The sequence below is a fragment of the Capra hircus genome, chromosome 4 (assembly GCF_001704415.2).
Source record: "Capra hircus breed San Clemente chromosome 4, ASM170441v1, whole genome shotgun sequence".
Classification (NCBI taxonomy): domain Eukaryota; kingdom Metazoa; phylum Chordata; class Mammalia; order Artiodactyla; family Bovidae; genus Capra; species Capra hircus.
In genome coordinates, this window is record NC_030811.1 from 73,583,851 (window position 1) to 73,603,675 (window position 19,825).

Genomic DNA, 19,825 nt, shown 5'->3' on the forward strand with positions numbered 1-19,825 from the left:
CCGGGAAGGCTAATTGCTCTGATTCTGAGCTCCGTGAAACTGGGTGGGTCTGTTTCCCTCAGAAAAGTTTATTCTGTGTGCTCTCTCTTGCCCTTAGACCATCATCTGCAAATAGCATAAGCAGCAGCACGTCTTCAAATCACAGTGGCTACACTCCGGAACCCCCTCTGCCCCCAGTTGGAGGTGACCTCGCCAGCCGACTGTCAAGTGATGAAGGGGAGATGGACGGCACCGATGAATCCGAGAAGTTATTAGACTGTCACTTCTCCACCCACCACCCCCGACCTCTTGCGGTAGGCCTCCTCTGTTTCCATCCGGGCATTTCTTTCTCCCTGTGCTATGTGGTATTTAGGGGACTACGTCCTCCGATAGCATCCTTCCTAAGCAGAGGCCTCCAGGACAGTGTTTTTTGAAAGGGCTTTCCCTGAGGTTGAATGATTGCCTTAGAAATCCCCTTGAAAATCACAGAAGGAAAGGTAAGGGCACCCAGATGATCATAATCCTTTAAACACCTGAGTATTTATGGTGCACCTTGAAGTAATAATGCTTGAGAAATGGTGTTCATAGAAGAGCAGTGGGGAGCTGACCTTCCTGCCTTGCCCATCTGAAAGGCAGCCTCTGATTTCAAGAATCAGTCTGGCTCACCTGCTTTGGGAACCGTCTGTCTGAGCAATGTGCCAGGTGCCAGCCCTGGCTGGTTTTCTTCCCTGTTGGTTCTGAGTTTTATTGTTCTTAGTAGGTGTGACCATATGGCACAAAACTCGTGTGTGTGTGGTGTGTGTGTGTGTGTGTGTGTGTGTGTGTGTGTGTGTGTGTGTAGGAAAGAAGGAAGCATTTCATGTCAGCATGATAGCAGGTTAATGAAAAGGTCAGTTTCTCCCCAGTTCCTTGGAAGAGTCCACTTTAACAATTCAGAAGGTCATTGAAATCCAGGTGGGAGGTATAAGGAAGCATCAGCTGGAAGCTTGTTTGTGTTGGCCCTCTGAGCACTTAAAAAAGGAATGCCTGGTGCTACCATCAACAGAGCCAATTCAAGGAGGCTAGAAACATGGGACCCCATAGCTGCTTTGTTCTGGTCCCAGCATGAAGCCTTCAAGGTTAGCCCTGACTGTCCCGAGATCGCATGGACTGTGTAGGTGAAATCAACCCTGCATCAAGAGAGGGACTCCCTCCCCACTTCTACCAGTGTGCTTCACTAACAGCTTGAGACTTAACCTCTCAGCTAGTACAGAAACAGGGACAGTTAGGAATGCCTCCGACTGTCAGTAATAGAAAACTCAACTCATACCCATTATGCGCATCAGCCATTTGCTTGTCTTATATAGCAAGAATTCTAGAGGTGAGTGGTTCCAGGCTTGTTTCTGCATCTCTTCAATGTCGCATTGCTGAGGGAGAATTCCCCAACCCTTTTTGCCTTTCATGCACAGTCTGGATATGTTGGCTCCAGCTCCAGTGTCACATCCTCACCAAGTCACATTCTACAAAGGAAGGGAGTCTTCCTCTAAGATGCTCTATGTCATTTCTTAGGGAAGAAGATGTTCCTATGAGCCCTCCCAGCAGACCTTCCCTTCCACCCACCAGAAGCAGGTCACATGCCTACCCCTATACCAATCAGTGGCAGAGGATAGGCTTGTAGGAACGCAGGATGGGGCTTCCTATTTGGTTCAGTGGTAAAGAAAATGCCTGCCAATGCAAGAAATGCAGGTTTGATCCCTGGGTCAGGAAGATCCCCTGGAGAAGGAAATGTTAACCCATTCCAGTGTTTTTACCTGGAGAATCCCATGGACAGAGGAGTCTGGCAGGCCACAGTCCACGGGGTCGCAAAGAATCAGACATGACTTAGCAACTAAAACAGCACACAGGATGATCCCAGCCATGATTCATCCCAGGGTTCTGGGAAGAAACCCACCTTTCCTGCTCACTGCTCCATGCCAGATATCAGAACAAAAGCATGGTTCTCTTAGCCAGGAAAAAACAGGGAGAGCTGGGGGTGAGATGGCAGTTGATGAGCTTGGCAACTAGTAGGGTCTGCCACAGTGGCCCGTGCCACAAGGAGCTACAGCCCTGCCTGGGGCACCATATGCGATTAAGAACAGGAGCCTCTGGGGCGCTGAGCCTTGCATCTCTATTGAACTAGAGACATAGGTAGCGCAGACAGTTAAGAGGCCTCCAGCTTCCAAGTCTGAAAGTGAGACAGGGCTCTCTACCAGAAGGCCAGACTCTGGAGCACATCAAGATCTCTGTCCAAATGACATGATGCCAAGCTACAGTGGATTAGCTCAACTTGGAGCCTGGCAGATTTGTGTGCCCTTCTTGTTTTGCTGATTTAAATGGAAAGGCTATGGATTTGTTTCTTTGCTTTGTCCTTTCTTTCATGGCCAACTGATACATTAAATCAGTTTTTGTAATGAACCCTCGTTTGGGGTGTCTTTAGCAAGGAGACGAAGGAAGAAAAGATGTCTGGACCTGGACCAGTGCCTATATGCTGTTGGGGACCAGCTTCCATGTGGGAAAACTCCCTTTGTATGTTTTCTGGCTTGGCCAGTAAGCACTTAATGTGCGGAAAAGAGTTTTTCATCAGGAGTACCAGATTTGATGGGTGGCAAGATTTTAGTGCAGCCCCTGCCCACCGACCCCCAAACATAAGCAGAAACAAAACAAAGGGAAGGTCTTGCATTTCCTCCTGAGAACTGTTCCAAAGACTGGTTCCAGGAAGCGCTTGTGGAATGAGTGCCAGCCCAGCACTGTGTCTGGGACGGAGGCCAGGAAGCTGCCGGGAGAGGCCTGGGGGAGGGAGAGGAGCTGCATTTGAGTTATAGAGTCACTTGCAAACTCGCCTGAGCTCTGACCAGCCAAATGTCACCTTCTTGCGTTTCTGTCTGCTGGCCTTCTGGGTGTCCTAACATCATCATCAAATGACATTTATTAACCGTCTAACTGCTCATGTTTCAGCCCTGTGTTTAAAGTGAGTTCGCTCTGAACACTTTGTAGGACCTTATCTCTATAGTCCATCCTTTAGCCTAAATCCCTAATAGCCTCTTATTGAGGAGGAAGAAGAAGAGAATGGGGGTCTCTGGCCTTTAGACACTTGCAGTCATCAAGACCGCCACAGAAACATTCAGTGTCACATAGAACAGCCACGTAGCTATTCCCAGGTGGAAGGTACTGAAGTGTGTATAGGGGTTTGTGGGAGTTCAGAGTGGCAAGGTAAGTCAGAGAAAGGCGACTGGAAAGGTGCGTCCTCGTTCAGGCCCTGAGGGAGGGGAGAACTGGACGCAGCCCAGGGAAGCAGCAGCGGAGAGCTCAGCGGCAGCGGCCGTGCCCCAGGCAGCCTGGCAGTGCTGACGGGAGGGCAGATGAGGCTGATGCCAGGAGAGGAAGGGGTTCAGCCAAGCTGGAAGGGAAGTGGCTCTGTTGACAAAAGATAGGAAAGGTATGATCTGTCAACAGGAGAACCTTAGAACCAGCTGTTGCCATTACTGTGATGGGAAGCAGGGAAGCCCGGCTTCCTTGAGAGGATGGCTGATGTGACCGGCCCATGGTACTGAACAATTGTCCTGGCTACTGTTGCTGTTGGTTTGTTTATTTTTTCAACTGAAAGTGCTGGCTCAGTCTCCGGGACGGAGAAGGTAACCCTCAGTGCCACAGACAGTTGAATGTCACTATTGTTGACTCACCCTGTGAGGTTCTGCAGAAAATCTGGGAGCTCACACAGAAATATTTTTGGCTTCAGTACTATTTGCTTCTTTATTTTGAGGAAAACTATACCCCTGTGTGTTTTTATGTAAATGTTATTTGTCTCTGTGTGGCTTGTATTAGCTTATTAACCTGTAATCAAAGTTAAAAATGTGGTTTTTTTTTCCCCCTCACAGTTTTGCTCATTTGGGAGTCGCCTCATGGGACGAGGGTACTATGTGTTTGATAGAAGATGGGATCGTTTTCGATTCGCACTAAACTCCATGGTAGAAAAACACTTGAATTCACAGATGTGGAAGTAAGTGAGCAGTTTTTGTGCAATATGAGATTTGAGCTGCCCCACAACCCTCTGAACCCCAGTTTTCTAAATGAATGTCCCTAGTTGGCTTTTTATTGAATGAAATGATTCTGAAATCAGAATTCATGATTAATTCTTGAACGTCAGCCCCTCTTGGTGGCTTGCCTGTAGTTTTTCAGAGACAACTACAATGTGGTATGTTTTATCTTCTTTGGAGATAACTTTTGTGTTGGTAATCTTCTAACTAAATGGAAAGGTATTAGATAAGACCTTGTTTATTTAACAGTGTTAAAGGGCCTTTTTGCCATAACTAAGACTATCTAAGGATATTAAGAATATCCTTCTGTTTGTAATGTTAATGCTAGATATTGATATTGAAACTTTCGTAATGGTTATTGACCAATTTGTAATTGTTTAACGTCCTATGAAAAACTACACAGCGTGGCCAACAGGGCAGATCCAGGACCATGTTGCCAAGTCGGTTAAGCTTGTCTTTGGCCCTTCCCACATCCCTAGGTCTCTCTCCTCACCTCTCTACATACTTCTCTCTACCCCAAACCGAACGTATGTTCCATTTCTCTATGGTCTTTTTATTCTCCAACACCTCTCGATGTGTTTACATTTTAATAGATTCATAAAAAGGGAAAAAGCCTTCTTGGCTTAGGGAAATGCAATGCTGTTGTACAGAGTGACACGCTAGGTCCTCTCAAAGCACAGCACCTAAGGAACTGCCATTCGGGACACTTGGTAATGCCAGGCTGACCCCCTGGCGATCTCCAGCTCCCCCTGCTCCTGCAAAGGTGAGCTTTTCAGATCTCATAATCTGTAGAATCGTGGATCCCTCAGCTCTAGGCCCAGATGGTCCAGGAAAGCCAAACATCGAACCCCTCAGTCTGCCCAGCGAAGCCCAGGAAAGGCTGGGAAGGTATTCCCGAGAAACAGTACCAGGTACTAGGGTAGGATGGGAAGAGCATTCAAAACCTGCCTGCTCCCAGGTCGCCTCCTCTCTCCCAGACAGTGATGGCCCCTCAGCCCCTATTCACCACGATGCCCTGAGAGCTTCCAGAACTTCTAGAAGTAAGCCCCACCGAGTGTGCTGTAAGCTCTCCGAGCAGACTTAGGATGACACATTGACACTTCTTGTGAAGTAGGAAAGGGCCACAAGAGAAGCTTATGGTTTCTTCTCAAGGGCACCCGTTTTCTACCTGTGTCCTTTCTGAGCGGCACCCAATGGGCTGCATGCGGGGTTCCCGTATTCCTGGTGTCGGGTGACTGAACCCTGTGCGCGGGTCCCCCAGCACGGCAGCTGGCCCTGGTGGCCTGCAGCTCTGTGCTCTCCTGTGTTGTGGAAGTGTTAGTCCCAGACACGTGGAAGGAATGTGTTGATCTGTATTTCGCTGCCTGGTGTCCTGTCAGCTCAAGTCCATATTCCTTTCCTCCTCAGGCACAGAAACCCGAGCCACAGGGCATCAGGTCCCTCCCCCCTTTTCAGGACTTGCCTAACAAATCTGCTGTCACTGAGCAACATTGGGGCTGCCTGGGTGTCAACTCTGGAGAGCGTAGCACCCCGCTGCCCTCTCAACCTCGCTGCCCAAACCCCAGGCCCCGACGGGCCCGAACCTGGAGGGATGGCAGCCGATGGGGGCGTGGAAGACATTAGGAAGAAAAGGAACGGCCAAGACTCTTTTTTCTTTAACAAGCATTTAACTCTGCATCAGGAGACGCCAACACAGTATTCTCTTTCAGCCAGGTCAGCATCTGGATCTCCGTGCCAGCCGGCAGGGGAGGATGGGCACTGTAATTTATTCGTATCTGGGGGCTTTTGTATGGGACTTCCCTAGGCCAGCGTGCAAAGCTGCAACTGGGACACAGCCCACCAAGCTGAAATCCACTGCCATTTGGCACCTGAAAAGCACATGAACTGTCTAGCATGGGGGAAGGGGTTCCCGGGGACAGTGAGCTGCCTCATGCCCCTCACCTTGCTTCACCCCCTGCCCCTCCGCCCCTCCTGCCTCTGCTGTCCACTTAAGATGAGTGCGGGGAGGAAGGGAAGAGGTAGGAAGTATGCAGAAAAATAGCGCCAATCCCAGTGCTGAGTGTCAGCCAGGGCAGGCTGAGGACTTTAGCTCTGGTCAGCACAGGCTGAAACCTGAGTGTAGACTCTGTAATGGGGAAACACCAGATCAGGACGCTCAGATGGATCCCGCTTATGGTCATCGATCGGGGCCCTCTCTAAATGAGCCATCTGGTATTTGTAAATAACTTTTTATTACAAGTAACTGCCAGAACTCTGCCCATATGGACTCCTACCTGTATTTTAGCTGGTACAAAACTTGAGTGAAGGAAAGATTGAGTGGGATGCCTGGAGAACCACAGGAGGCGGCAGCCAGCAGAGACGATGTGGTGTGCGGACATTGCACCCTCTGAGAAATGGGCCCTGGTGCTGTTAGAGAGGGGTGGTGCAGTGCCAGACAGTTCTAAGGGTGTGTTTAGGCCTTTCTCATCTGATTTATGGGAGTCCTTGGCTGGCATGCTTTGTTGTATTGCTGCTGAGAATTCATCCGCTCACCCATCCACCACCCACCCACCCATCCATCCATTCAGTCATTCATTCATTGCAACAAGTACTATTAATGGAGCCCTTGTTTAGTGTTGACAGCATGTTTTACCCCCTTTAGGCTTGAGAGAAAATAGGTTTTTCAAACACCATTATGGCCACGCTGAGTTTGGCAACATTTTTCTCCTATATTGGATCTTAGTCTGATGATTTCGAGGACACTGCACTCGCGTATTCAAGGATCCCTCTGGATTCCACCCTAGAGATGGAAGCCATGGGCCTCACCAAATTACAGGCAGAAAGCGGAATCCTTGGAGAGAGCAGGGCTAGGAGAGGCGTGTCCTCCTCAGCGGGGCCTCTTTCCAGAGTTCCCTGCCTTGTCCTGCTGCTGAAGGGAGGCACCACCTGGCACCTGCCCGCCTTCAAGTGCTGCTTTCCAAGAGGCAGAGCTAGTGCCTAATTTCTGGGGAGCCCCAGCTACAAAGAAAATGACTTCCAGTAGAAACAGGGAGGGGTGAGTAAGGTGAGAAACAGGAAAGAACCTGTTTGAAAGTATGCACTTGGCTCCTGAGATCAGTTTCCTCTCTCCTGAGGTCTGTATCCTTTCCTGAAGTCAGGGACATGGTGACCCCGAACCCCCATGCTCCTCCTGGTCCCCAGAGGAGTAGCAACATGAACCAAGGCCTCGGCTTGGAAGCAGAAGCTGTTTCCGTCAGGAGTCAAAAGATGGAGTTTGTGGGGAGACTCCCAGGGTGACCCTCTACCTGGTGCTGGCCTGGGCTCCACAGAGTGTAGGAGGCAGAGAGTTTTTTCCCAGGTACCCCCACTCCAGCTTTCAGGAAGGACCCCCCCGTTCATGTGTTCTCCTGCATTTACCTTCAGAACAAACTAGAAGTTCTTGGTCCCCTTCTCTGGATCTATGAGGATTCCTCTACCTTCCCCACTTCTTAACCCGGGGACAGGAAGACCTGCTGAAGAACAGCCATACCCCAGTGACCACTCCTGACTGAGTGGGAGGCAGAGCAAGGTGAAGAGGAGCAAATGTAGAAGTGCCCTCTACAGGGTCACCAGAGACTGTAGACAGCACATGCAGGGGCAGACTGGCCTGGGAGGAGAGCGGTGAGTCCAGTCAAGAGCAGGGAGTGGAGGCAGGGGGATGGAGGCTGCAGGGGTACGGGGGGGGGGGGGCTCTGGCCCCCATGTGCAGGTGGCACAGCCCTGTCCTCACCCTTCTTCAAGCCAGGACCTAAGTGTGAAACGACCACCTCTCATTAAAAATCACCTTCATCACTGCCAGGGGCAAGAAAACAGGGGGATACTGTTGGGGCAATTTCTATTCTAATTAACATTCGCCTTTTATTTGGGAACCCAAATCAGCCATTATCCAATAGCCAAGCATGGAGAAAAGGATCTGAAAACCTGAAAGTGATTAAAACTAATTTGCTGGATGTTGCAATGGGGGGAAACCATAGGGAAGGGCCATAAATCAGATTTTGCCATCCTTCAAGGCTTCATTTTCCATAGTCTGGTTTCCACCAGCGTTTTCTCTGTAGCCCTGATGCTCACACTTAATCGAGCTTCTGGAGCAATGCGAAGCCTATTTCTCACTGTTTCTCTTTCACTCTTCTCTCACGTTTAGGAAGATCCCTCCTGCGGCAGATAGCCCCATGCCCTCGCCAGCAGCCCACCTCACCACCCCTGTTCCAGCATCCGTTTTACAGCCTTTCAGCAACCCCAGTGCTGTGTATCTTCCTTCAGCTCCCATCAGCTCGAGACTCACCTCTTCTTACATAATGACATCAGCCATGCTCTCAAATGCAGCTTTTGTGACATCGCCGGACCCAAGCGCCCTCATGTCACACACCACAGCTTTCCCTCATGTGGCCGCAACCCTCAGCATCATGGACTCAACCTTCAAGGCCCCACCTGCCGTGTCCCCGATACCAGCCGTCATCGCTTCCCCATCCCACAAGCCATCCAAAACCAAAACCAGCAAATCCTCAAAAGTCAAAGACCTGTCCGCCCGTAGCGACGAGTCTCCAAGTAACAAAAAGAGGAAGCCGCAGTCTTCGACTTCCTCATCTTCCTCCTCATTACCCCTGCAGACATCCCTCGCCTCCCCATTGTCAGGGCCCCACAAAAAGAACTGTGTTTTGAATGCCAGTTCTGCTTTGAACTCCTATCAGGCGGCCCCTCCCTATAACAGTCTGTCTGTGCACAACTCAAACAATGGGGTGAGCCCACTCAGTGCCAAACTGGAGCCCTCAGGACGGACCTCGCTGCCTGGCGGCCCCACGGACCTAGTGAGACACGTGGGCTCTGGGGGCGGCAGCAGTGACTCCTGTCCCCTCTCTGTGCCCACCCTTGCAGGGGACCTCTCTCTGGCCTCACACAATGCTGTGTCTTCTCTGCCCCTCTCTTTTGACAAATCAGAAGGAAAAAAGCGTAAGAACTCAAGTTCTAGTAGCAAAGCCTGTAAAATCACTAAAATGCCTGGAATGAATAGCGTTCACAGAAAGAACCCGCCCAGCCTTCTTGCTCCGGTGCCCGATCCCGTTAACAGCACCTCCTCTCGGCAGGTAAGGGGCCCGTCCTTCCAGGAGCCTCCCGGCACTGCCCAGGGAGGGGGGTTGGGGAACCGGGCAGCACCCCCTCCCCCCACCCCCGCTTAGCCAAGTGGTCCAAACAGGTGGCCCAGATAGGTAACACAAGCATGAGTCCCCTCCTTGATCTCCCTCTAGGCGATTCCACCCCTTGCTCTGAGAGAAGTTTATGTAACAGACACTTTGTACAGTATCCACTATGTGCTAGGTGCTGTTCTGAGTCCTATATGAGCATCACCTCATTTAATCCTCACAACAGCCCAGTGCAGTTGATGCTGTTGTAATCACCACTTTACAGATGAGCAGACTAAGGCACAGAGAGATTCTGAGCTCCCCACCTCGCTCTATTGTCAGTCTGGATGATTTCACTGAAGAGTTCTGTTGCCAAGCAGTATGATCTATTGGCATCCCCTTAGGAAGAACCCAGGGCCTAGCAGGTTACATAATGACCTGGGTCCCACCCGGGGGAGGTGCTATGCTTCTCACTTTACCAGGCTCCCTACCCCTAAGATAACTCTTTACTTCCTGAAGTAACACTGCAGCTCACACCACCTGGCACAGAAGTGTTCCAGGCCACTACACACAGATGAGGGTGTCGTGAGGGAAGCTTGGGGGAGTGGGATGTGGTCCATGAAGAACACATGTTTTTTCCCTGGAGCCTTGTTCTTATCCTCAAGTCCCCCTTCTTCTCCAGCCAGGATTGCTGTTTAGGAAACTCTCCCGCCCAACTCTGGTGTCATTTGTGTGTAGAGGAAGGAGCAGAGGTAGGGAGGGGCTGCCTGGGGTCTCTGCGAGCTGAGTCCAGTGGGAGGGACCTCGCAGGACAGTGTGCATGGACTGTATCAGCAGCCCCAGGCTGACAGAATTCGGTGGGCTCCAGCCCTGTCTGGGAGTGAGGGCTTTGGAGGCATGAGAGGCAACTGTTTAAAAGATGTTTTCATGGTTTTCATCATCTTTGTGTGAGACTTGTTAAAACCTCATGAAGAGAAACTCTTGAGGGGGATTCACAAAACACAAGCAAATGTGGGAGAAAAGCAATTTTGGATCTCAAGGGCCAGACAAGCTGCAACCCAAGGCCAGGTTTGCAAGGGGTACATAGGTCCTCTCATCAGGGCCCAGACAATTGCACACATCTGCAGTTGCAGGGGAGCTGGGGAGAGGGACCAGAACCCACCAGGCACCCCCACCCTGAAACTAATAACTGCTTGTCCATGCCACCTCCAGGTCTCAGGATGGAGGGCAGATCCAGGGCTTCTTAAACTTGAATGTGCACATGAATCACCAGGGGATTCTCAATAAAGTGCACATTCTGAATCAGCAGGTCTGGGGTGGATCCTGAGAGTCTGCATTTCTAAAAGACACCAGGCAGTGCTGCTGCACTGGTGTGCTGGCCACAAGCTGAGCAGCAAGGCTATAGTGCCACCTGTTTTCAGTGAAGTTCCAGCAGCTAACTGTTACTTAATGGCCTGGGCTCTGGTCCAAGCCCTTCATATATTCATCTAATCTTCACCTGTTATTACCACCATTTTACAGATGAGTAAACCAAGGCACAGGAATGTTGAATAATGTGCCCAAAGTCACACAGCGAGTAAGTTAGGGCTGGGATTTACACCCAGGCAGTTTGCCTCTGGAGTCTGGACTTTTCATCTCTGTCTCTATTGATGGAGTACCTCTGTATGGGTGGAGTGCCTTTGTCTTGAGTAAATGTGGCACTGTTGATTCTTTGATGCAGGACCATATGAAATGTTTTGTAAGCATGCTGAATTAGTCAAAACCAGTGGTGAAAGGCACAGACAAGCCTTCATCGGATAGAGTGCTCATCAGGAGGGAAATCAAAAAGAGTGGATGAATGTAATGGCTGCCTTGGAGCTAGTCAATGTTGGTTCTCTATTGCAGCTGATATCTGGGTGCTTGTCACCAGGCCATTAAGAAAAGGCTTTGTCCAGGGTCACCACCGGTGATTTCCAGGTGTTGGGGAAAGCCCTTCGGGAAGCCCTTGGGGAAATCTTAGGCCTTTGGGGAAATCTTGGGCCCTTGGTGAAATCAGGAGACTGGGCCAGACGTGGCATGAGGGTGAGAAATTCAAGGTAAAATATGCTTTGGGGACCAATAGGGGATCTGTTTAGTTGTATCTGGTAGTTGTAAGGCCCCAGAATTTGCCACGGAGATACTAAATTGAACAAAAAAAAACAAGACTGCGAAGGTAAGGCAGGTGTCAATGGAAAGGGGAATAGCGCGGAACTCCTCCCCTGAGGACTCCGCCCACCGCGGGCACGACGGCCACGCCCGCACGCCCCCGGGGGCAAGTTAGGAAGGCCTGGGCTGAAGCTGTGCCTCTGGCCGTGTTTCTTAACGACGTGGGGTGTGCTGGGAAAACTTAGAAAAGACCCGGGCATTCCTTCTCAGCCAGTCCAGGGGAGCCTGGGCCTGAGACGAGATGGGTCAGGAACTGCAGTCATACGTGGGAAACCTGGGCCTCCTCCAGAAAACTTGCAGTCTGCACGTCTGGGAAACGGCTTGAGAGTTCCCCTCAATTTTCCCTCTGGGATGAGAGGGGCGTGGTGGAGGCCCCCTGAAACATACCCGTTTTCTCTGACGTTTAAGGTGGAAACACGAGTTCCACACCACAGGAGGAGAGCCTGCGAGGTACCGTGAAGCCTCCTCCTCTCCCCTCGCGACTCGTGGTATCCGGGAGTCTGTCCCCAGCTGACGCCCGTGTCTGAGGAAGGCTTCACTGGTGTCTTTCAGGTTGGGAAAAATAGCAGCCTAGCTTTGTCACAATCCAGTCCTTCAAGCATATCCAGCCCAGGACACAGCCGACCGGTAAGTTGCTGGGGGGCAGAAGTCCATAGGGTCTTCAGCAGGGTGGAAAGAACGTGGGCTGTGGGGTCAGACTGGTTCACATCTCATCTCCGGATAAAAAAATGTCTGCCCGGAGTCTAAAACCAGGCCTTCTGGTAATTGCTTGTGTGTGCCCCTGGGCAAGTTGCCTCATTTCTCTGTGCTTGAGTTTCCTGTCTGTAAGATGGGCTCATTATGACCTCTCTCTCATGCGGCTTTTGTGAGGATTAAATTAATTTATTGACATAAAGCCTCTACAAAATGCCTGAGCCCTAACACACACAAATGCTAGCTTTTACTGTTAGCTGCTGCTGCTAAGTCGCTTCAGTTGTGTCCGACTCTGTATGACCCCATTGACGGCAGCCCACCAGGCTCCCCCGTCCCTGGGATTCTCCAGGCAAAAACACTGGAGTGGGTCGCCATTTCCCTCTCCAGTGCATGAAAGTGAAAAGTGAAAGTGAAGTCGCCCAGTCGTGTCCGACTCTTAACGACCCCATGGACTGCAGCCCACCAGGCTCCTCCGCCCATGGGATTTTCCAGGCAAGAGCACTGGAGTGGGGTGCCGTTGCCTTCTCCATTTACTGTTGGCAGTTGCATGAAACTGGGCGGATTACTTCTCTCAGTCGCAGGTTTTCATACGTTAAATGGCAAAATCGACACCTACCTTCTGAGGTCGCTGTGAAAGTTAAATAAGGTGCTGTTGACTAACGGGCCTTAACTCTTGGCAGACATCGGTCAGCACTTTCTCGTGGCTTCTGGTGAGCTGTAGCTATGTGATTTCAGGATGTGGTTTCATGGTGGAACTGTTCAGAGTAGATTTAAGAGTTTTTTTTAATAAACTTGAGGTGTGTAAACAGTGTAGATGTGATTTTCTCCAGTGGAGTGTGTGCACGTCCTGGGGAGGCCAGGGAGGGTTGTACATGATGGGAAAAAAATGTGTGTATGGCTGTTACATTGTCTTAGAAGTGCCATATGTGTCATAGATACAAAATTACAGTGTTTTTCTGCACTTTGGTCTTTCCCCACAAACCTTGGGTGGAGTGTGGGTGAAGGTTAATAGGGAACAGTTTGTATCCTCAGATCAGGGAGTGCATCTCCAGCAGTTTGAGTCATTTGTGGTGGGGTTTGCACTGAGCACCTGCAGCCCATCCTCTGTACTAGGATGAAGGAAGGGCTCCAGAAATCTGCCTGTTAATAGCAGGCCTCCTGAAAGGGTTGCTAGGTGTGCCTGGAGACTCCACTTTGACCCTTTGCAGGCACCTGTGCCATCACCAGTTCCAGGCACAACAGCTGGAAACCCACAGTGGGGTTTAACAGACAGCCTAACTGAATGTAACAATAACACCAACACCTCTCTTTTGTTGAGCTCTTCCTCTGTAGGTGCTGTGCTCTGCCCCTCACATACATTACATATGTTTCAACCTTTTAACAAACTGGTCATGTTGGGGACAAAATGTCATTTTGCAGATGAAGGTGAAGGAACTTGAACCAAACCTGTATATTCAAAGCCTTTATGCTTAGCCCAGCACTATATTTTCTTCCTTGGGTAATTCTCCATGCTCTCTGTGGGTTAGCTAGGAAAAGATGGACAGAAAAACAAAACAAAGAAGACAGATCAGCTATCCTAGTCCTCCCTCCTGGAGAGGAGCCCCATGAATCTTCAGGATTTGTCCCTGTGCTTTCCTCCACAGCTGGGATCTTTGTGGCTACCTTCCATTTACCGAGTCCTTTACTTCAGTCACCTCATTGGCTCATCACAGCTGGCTTTTGCTGAATGCAGGAAGTGGCATGGTGTCCTTTTTATTACAGATGAGGAAATGAGGCTATCTTTTGAACTCTTGTAGGTAACCCCAAATGTATGTTTTTGAAACAAGCTTTTTCTTTTTTCTTTTCTTTCCTAGAAGAACACAAACAGAACGGGCAGGATAAGGACTCTTCCATAACAAGACTCTGAAGCCAATTCCAAACCAATGCCTGGCCACGGGACCCCACCCCAGCCAGAAGAGGGAGGGGAGTGGGCAGTGGGGGAGAGGCTGTTTCCTGTGCCCTACCTGTGGCTCTGGCCTTTCTTCTTTTTTTAATTGACCAATTTTTAGTTTTGGGGCAAAAAGAAAAAGGCAAAAGAACGTGAATTTGAGATTTACAGAAAACAAGTACCAGTGTTTTGTTTCCGTTCTTTCATTTGCCATGTGTATACCTTCTTCCAAGTTTGGAGTCATTCATCTAGCTTCTGATGTTGCTACTGCGTCATTTTGCTCCAGCCACAAGAGCAGACATTGCAGAATGTCTGTTCCTGGTTGGCCTCGTCTGAAACTCTTGAACTTGAGCACGCTCAGTGCTCCTTTCCTTGGGCTCTTCCATCTTTCCCTCCCGTCCCCTCCTGCCTGCCACTCTCTGGGTCCCCACTGGCCATCAGAGGAACAAGCTCTCGTACTTCCCCTCTGGACAGCGTGTTGATGGGGGAGGGGCTTTGCTGGGGAGCCTCCTGTGTTTGGGGAGCAGAGAGCTGGAGGGCGGGCCAAGTGTCCCCATCAGGTTTCTAGGGAAGCAGAATAGCAGGAACCAGACGCAAAGCTGAAAACAGCAGCATTTAATGATGGGGCTCACTCAGTACCACTGTGTAGCTGTGCAGCTCACAGATGTACTGGGTTAGGGACAGGGGCAGCAACAGACCTACAAGGTTGCAGGAAGAATGGTGTGGGGGTAGGAAAAGACATCCTCAAAAGATGGTGGGAATTGGGTAACTGTGATCATCTGAGCTTGTTAGGCCTGCATGCTACACAATCCCTCCCAGAGCACCGTGTCCAAGGGCATAAAGCCAAGCAAGTCACTGGGGGGAAGAATTCCAGGGAAAGGGGCACAAGACCTCAGGAAGCCACTCAGGAGGAGGAATGGTACCCAGGGCAGTGAAAGTTCTCAAGCTGCCCTCTGGGGCTTGACAAGAGGAGAAAAGCAGGGCCAGAAGAAAGGGCTTGAGGGAAAGCTGCTGTGGAGGGTTAATTGCCAAACCCCTGTTGAGAATAAATACTAACATTGCCCACCCACCACCATGCCCTTGGCCAGAGGCCCCCATTCCAACACAGCCACCCAGGAAAGAATGGTAAGGCCACCACTTATGGAGAAGAGCCAGAAGGGAGAAGCCGGAGCCCTGCAGCTACGAAACTATTCACACTGGAGTTCTGAAAGAAACAATACCATAAGCTCTAATTGGGAATTGTAATCAGGAAAGGAATTCCCCATATAAAAATAGGTGTTCTGTGCTATGAATCATGTAACTTTGTGTACAGTATAATGGAAGAGATACTAGGAGTTTTTGCTTCATCCGTAAGTCAGATATGAATGCCAGTTTTGCCGCTGGGTGTAAACCCTCATCCCTACCCTAAAGTTTTCTTTCCCATTCCCTCCAAACCCAAAGATCAGACTACTGTTAAATTTCACCATATGATTCGATTTTGCAAAGACGGGAGGCAAGCGGAGTGATTTGCATCAATGGAATTGCACTGACAGTGTTTCTTAATAGGATTACTAAAGTTTTTAATATAAAATGATTTTTTAAAAAATCAGGAGTTGATATTAGGTACTAGGACATTAGTTCAGATGAATTCATTTTTATTTCTACAGTGTTAAAAGTGCACTTATATGCTTGTTTATTTCCATCTTGGGAAAAAAAGACTGCAAATTGAAGGGAAGATTGTTACTTTTTCTTTTTTAAAAAAAAAAGGTTAAGGCAGATTTTAAGACTTATAAATGTTTAAGAAATTATAAACAAGGTTAGACCCTTTGAAAAAAGTTTAGAAGATATTCTTAAAGTAAATTTTTATAGTGTTAATTTTGTAATAATTTATGTTTTACTATATTACAGAGCTAACTGACCAGAATAGTTTCAGAAACAATATGAAACTTAGGAAAGTTGAAGCAATGTTTATATTTTTAAAATGTTCTTTGAATTATGTTTTTATTGTACATTTCTTCAGACTGAAAAGTATGTACATATCTTTGTTATTTTTGCACAATTTTTGTCTCGTTCAGTTTTAGAAGTCTGTTGTTTTTTTTTTTTAAATAATTTATTTTGAGTTGTAATACTTGCAGGAGTGAAAACAAAAAAAAATCTCAGCAACAAAATAACCCTCTGATTTACAAACTCTTACACTCAAGAGGGAAAACAAAGGTTGAGAGATTAAGTGGCTGCTTCTGAGAAATAATGTCTCGACAGGGACTAAAGGAGCAATTCAATGGATTTTAAACATTTTAGCTCTCTACATCTTGAATTGCAAGCTGGAATTAAGAGGCTCCCCACTGAATGCTGCTTACTTGGTGAAAGACTGGCTCTGACCAAGGTGAGGACATTTCTGGAAACTGAGCAAAAAGGGAAAACCCACGGTGTTTCTTCCTTCACAGTCAGCTACAGGTTTACTTTATAATGATGTATTCAAAACTCACAGCTTGAAAAATGGAATGCAAATAAAAGGTTTTCTTTCAGTTTGTTTGGATGGAGTTCAACTGGACCAGCCTATAAAGCATTATTGGGGGAATATTCTTTGGGTACTTCTGTTCTGCACACCCCACTCAGCCCTCTCTCCTAGCCCCTTGACTGCACACACCCCCATCTGCCTGAAGATCTTGTGACTTGTCGCCATAGAGGCTCGAAAGCTCTGGTTGTTAAAGCGTAACGCAATGCATAGACCTGTCAGCCATAAAAAAAAAGCGACCTGGATAACTTGTATGCCTTCTTTTGTATCAATGTACCAATTGTAAATAATGCTGATCAACCTTTGTAGAGAATAGTTTATACAGCATATTCTATTATTGCTGATTCTCAGTGAACTCTTGTTTTAAAAAAGGAAAAAAAGAAATTTTCTATTTACACCTTCTATTTTGTTATGCTGTCAGCCCATGGCACTTTAACAAAACTCTGTGGGTTTTATGTAGCTGGTCAGTCATGGGGTATATTCAATAACTGTTGTTGCACAGAGGAGAATTTGCACCTGCTCATTTGTCCTTTCCTACTACCAATTTTAGAACCTTTTCCAGAAATTTTGAAGAAAGCATGTCCAAACATTCTAAACAGATGCCACACTTGTGGAGTGGGTTTCTTTTCTACGATCCATATTTTGTAACACTAAGTATTTTCCTTCTTTGTCCCGCACCTTTATGTATTAGCACTATCAGATAGAATTCATTCCATGCCTGTGATATTGTAAGCAGAATAAATGTCTAAAGTAGGTGTAAATAGTAAATTCTATGGCTTACAGTTTTAAAAAGGAAAGAACAAACATGTATCTATTGATACTGCCGTGGTGCAGCACCAGGCCTGGAGACATTCTCCAGTGAGCGATTGTATTTTTTTTTCTTTTGCCTTTTTTTTTTTTTTTTTTTGTAACATGGCTTTGTAAATAAAATAATTTATATGTTTGTAAATCAACGTCTTTGGGTTTTCATAAAATGTAGATTTAGGGTATTGCTTTTTATTCTTCTGGGTGTATGTGTCCTCACCAGATGAGCCTTCCTGCCAGAACCCACATTTAAGGTGTAGAAGAGAGAGTTCATTCAACAGATATTTACGGAGCATCCCATTTGTGGCTGCCTCTGAGCTAGGCACTCTGCTCAGTGATGACAAACAGATACAGTCCCAGATGCTTTCTGAAGGCACCCAGGTAGGGGAGATGGTACATAAATGCATGATAGAATGCATTATTACAGACTGTGGCAAATGGGAGAAAGATTTGAGTTCTATGATAGAGAATAACAGGAGAAACCAATGTAAAATGGATTGAGGAGGTGGTTTGCAATCAAGGAGTTCCTCTGAGAAAGTGAGCTGAAGACCGTGTCAGGGAGATAATCCCAGGCAGAGCTGGGTCACAGTGGGAAAAGTCTGGTAGATTCTTGAAGACTAAAGAAGACAGAACAGGGAAAGGGATGGGCAGAGCAAGGAAAGGACGGACAGAAGGTGTGGCAAGGTCACAAAAGGCCTCATAGTTTGGATTTCTATGCCTAATTCAGTGGGAATCCTTTGAAGGGTTTTACATAAGGGCATGATGTGATCTGATCTGTTGAAGGATCTCTAACTGCTGTGTAGAGAATCCATCAGAAGTTGTTACAAGAGACCCATTGAGACATTGTGTTCTTGTGGTTCCACAATGGTGATAGTATATACTAAAAAAAAGTGAACGGATTCAAGATCCATTTTACATGTTAAATTGATGAGACATGCTTAGGAATTGGATGTGAGAGGAAGGAAAAGAATGACTCCCAGGTTTCTGGCAGAGCAATTGTATTGGGTAGAGATGCCATTTCTTCAGAAGTAGAAAACCAGAGGAAGAACAGGATTTGGGGAGGGGGCAAAAGAAACATTTCATGGAAATATAGAATTATGTTTTGCATGTTTATGTTTGTTCATGTGTGATATTACCATGGAACCGCTAAGCTGCTACGGGAGCTCTCAGCAGGGGTAAGCTAGAGGCATCAATTTGGGAATCTTTGTTATATAGATGATATTTAGAGCCACAGGTATATGTGTGATTACTTGAGAGAATGTAGGGGAAGAACAGCAGGCATTTAGAGGTTAGGTGGGAACAGAAAAGCTCACAAAGAACCCAAAGAGGAAGCACTCACAAAGAGGAGAGAGAGAACCCAACAAGTAGTAGTTCCCTGGAAACTAGGGCTTGAGGATGCTTCACGCAAGGAAGAGTCAGCTGAGTTTACTGTTGCAAAAGGAAGAGAGAGATGGTATTGAGTCTGAGGTACTGCAACATGGAGGTAATTCGTGACTATTAATCTAGGTCTGTCATAACGAATTGCTACAACTTGGTGGCCTAAAAGAACATGAATTCTTTCTCTCAGAGTTCTGATGACCAGAGGTTCAAAATCAAGCAGGGTTGCACTCCCTCAAAAGGCTGTGGAGGAGATTCCTTCCCAGCCTCTTCTGGTTTCTAGTGATGGCTTACAATCCTTGCCATTCCTTGGCTTGTAGACTCATCAATCCCATCTCTGCCTCCTTCACATGGCTTTCTGCTCTGATTCTCCTGGGTTTCAAGTCTCCTATGGCTTTTCTCTTATAAGGACATCTGTCCATGGACTTAAAGTGAAGTGAAATGAAGTCGCTCAGTTGTGTCCGACTCTTTGCGACCCCATGGACTGTAGCCCACCAGGCTTCTCCATCCATGGGATTCTCCAGGCAAGAATACTGGAGTGGGTTACCATTTCCTTCTCCAGGGTATCTTCCCAACCCAGGGATCAAACCCAGGTCTCCCGCATTGGAGGCAGACACTTTAACCTCTGAGCCACCAGGGAAGCCCTAAGGCGCACCCTAAATCCTGGATGATATCCTCTCAAGATACATAACATAGTTACATCATTTTCCAAATAATTCATACCCAACAGGTTCTAAGGGTTACAACTTGGACACAGTGACCATAGCAAAGCAGGAGTGATGAAGTGGAAGTGTCAGGAAATTCAGTTGTGTAGACAAGTCTTAAGAAGGTTAGAAGGCACAAGTGAGTGTTTAGATTTTGTTTCTTGTGTTTATCAAGGGAGAAGGATCCAGATTGTGATTCATATGCTGCTGAGGCTGGAACAATAGAAGGGAGAGGTTGAAGAAGCAGAAAAAAGGGGTGATTTTTTTTAAAGATTTTTTTGATGTGGAGCATTTTCCAATACTGCTTCTGTTTCTAGTTTTTGTTTTCTGGCCACAAGGTATGTGGGATTCTAGCTCCCGAAAAGGGAGTCAAGTCCATAACCCCTGCCTTGGAAGGTGAAGTCTTAACCACCGAACCACCAGGGAAGTCCCATTTTTTTTTAAAGGGATGTTTTTGAAAAGGCAAGAGGAAAGCG

General features: G+C 47.7%; 1 protein-coding gene across 6 annotated transcripts in view; it reads left to right on the plus strand.

The window, feature by feature from the left end:
- Window positions 1-16,474, plus strand: part of ATXN7L1 (ataxin 7 like 1) — a 258,517-nt gene extending 242,043 nt beyond the window's left edge. For 2 of the 6 annotated variants that reach the window (XM_018047236.1, XM_013963261.2), the window contains 6 exons: window positions 98-293; window positions 3,873-3,994; window positions 5,439-5,744; window positions 8,191-9,130; window positions 11,903-11,977; window positions 13,897-16,474. In XM_018047236.1, coding sequence (XP_017902725.1) covers window positions 98-293; window positions 3,873-3,994; window positions 5,439-5,744; window positions 8,191-9,130; window positions 11,903-11,977; window positions 13,897-13,938 — 1,681 coding nt within the window. In that variant the 3' untranslated portion in view covers window positions 13,939-16,474. The remainder of the gene's footprint in view (window positions 1-97; window positions 294-3,872; window positions 3,995-5,438; window positions 5,745-8,190; window positions 9,131-11,902; window positions 11,978-13,896) is intronic. The other 4 variants (XM_018047238.1, XM_018047240.1, XM_018047237.1 and 1 more) reach the window with 3 other exon arrangements.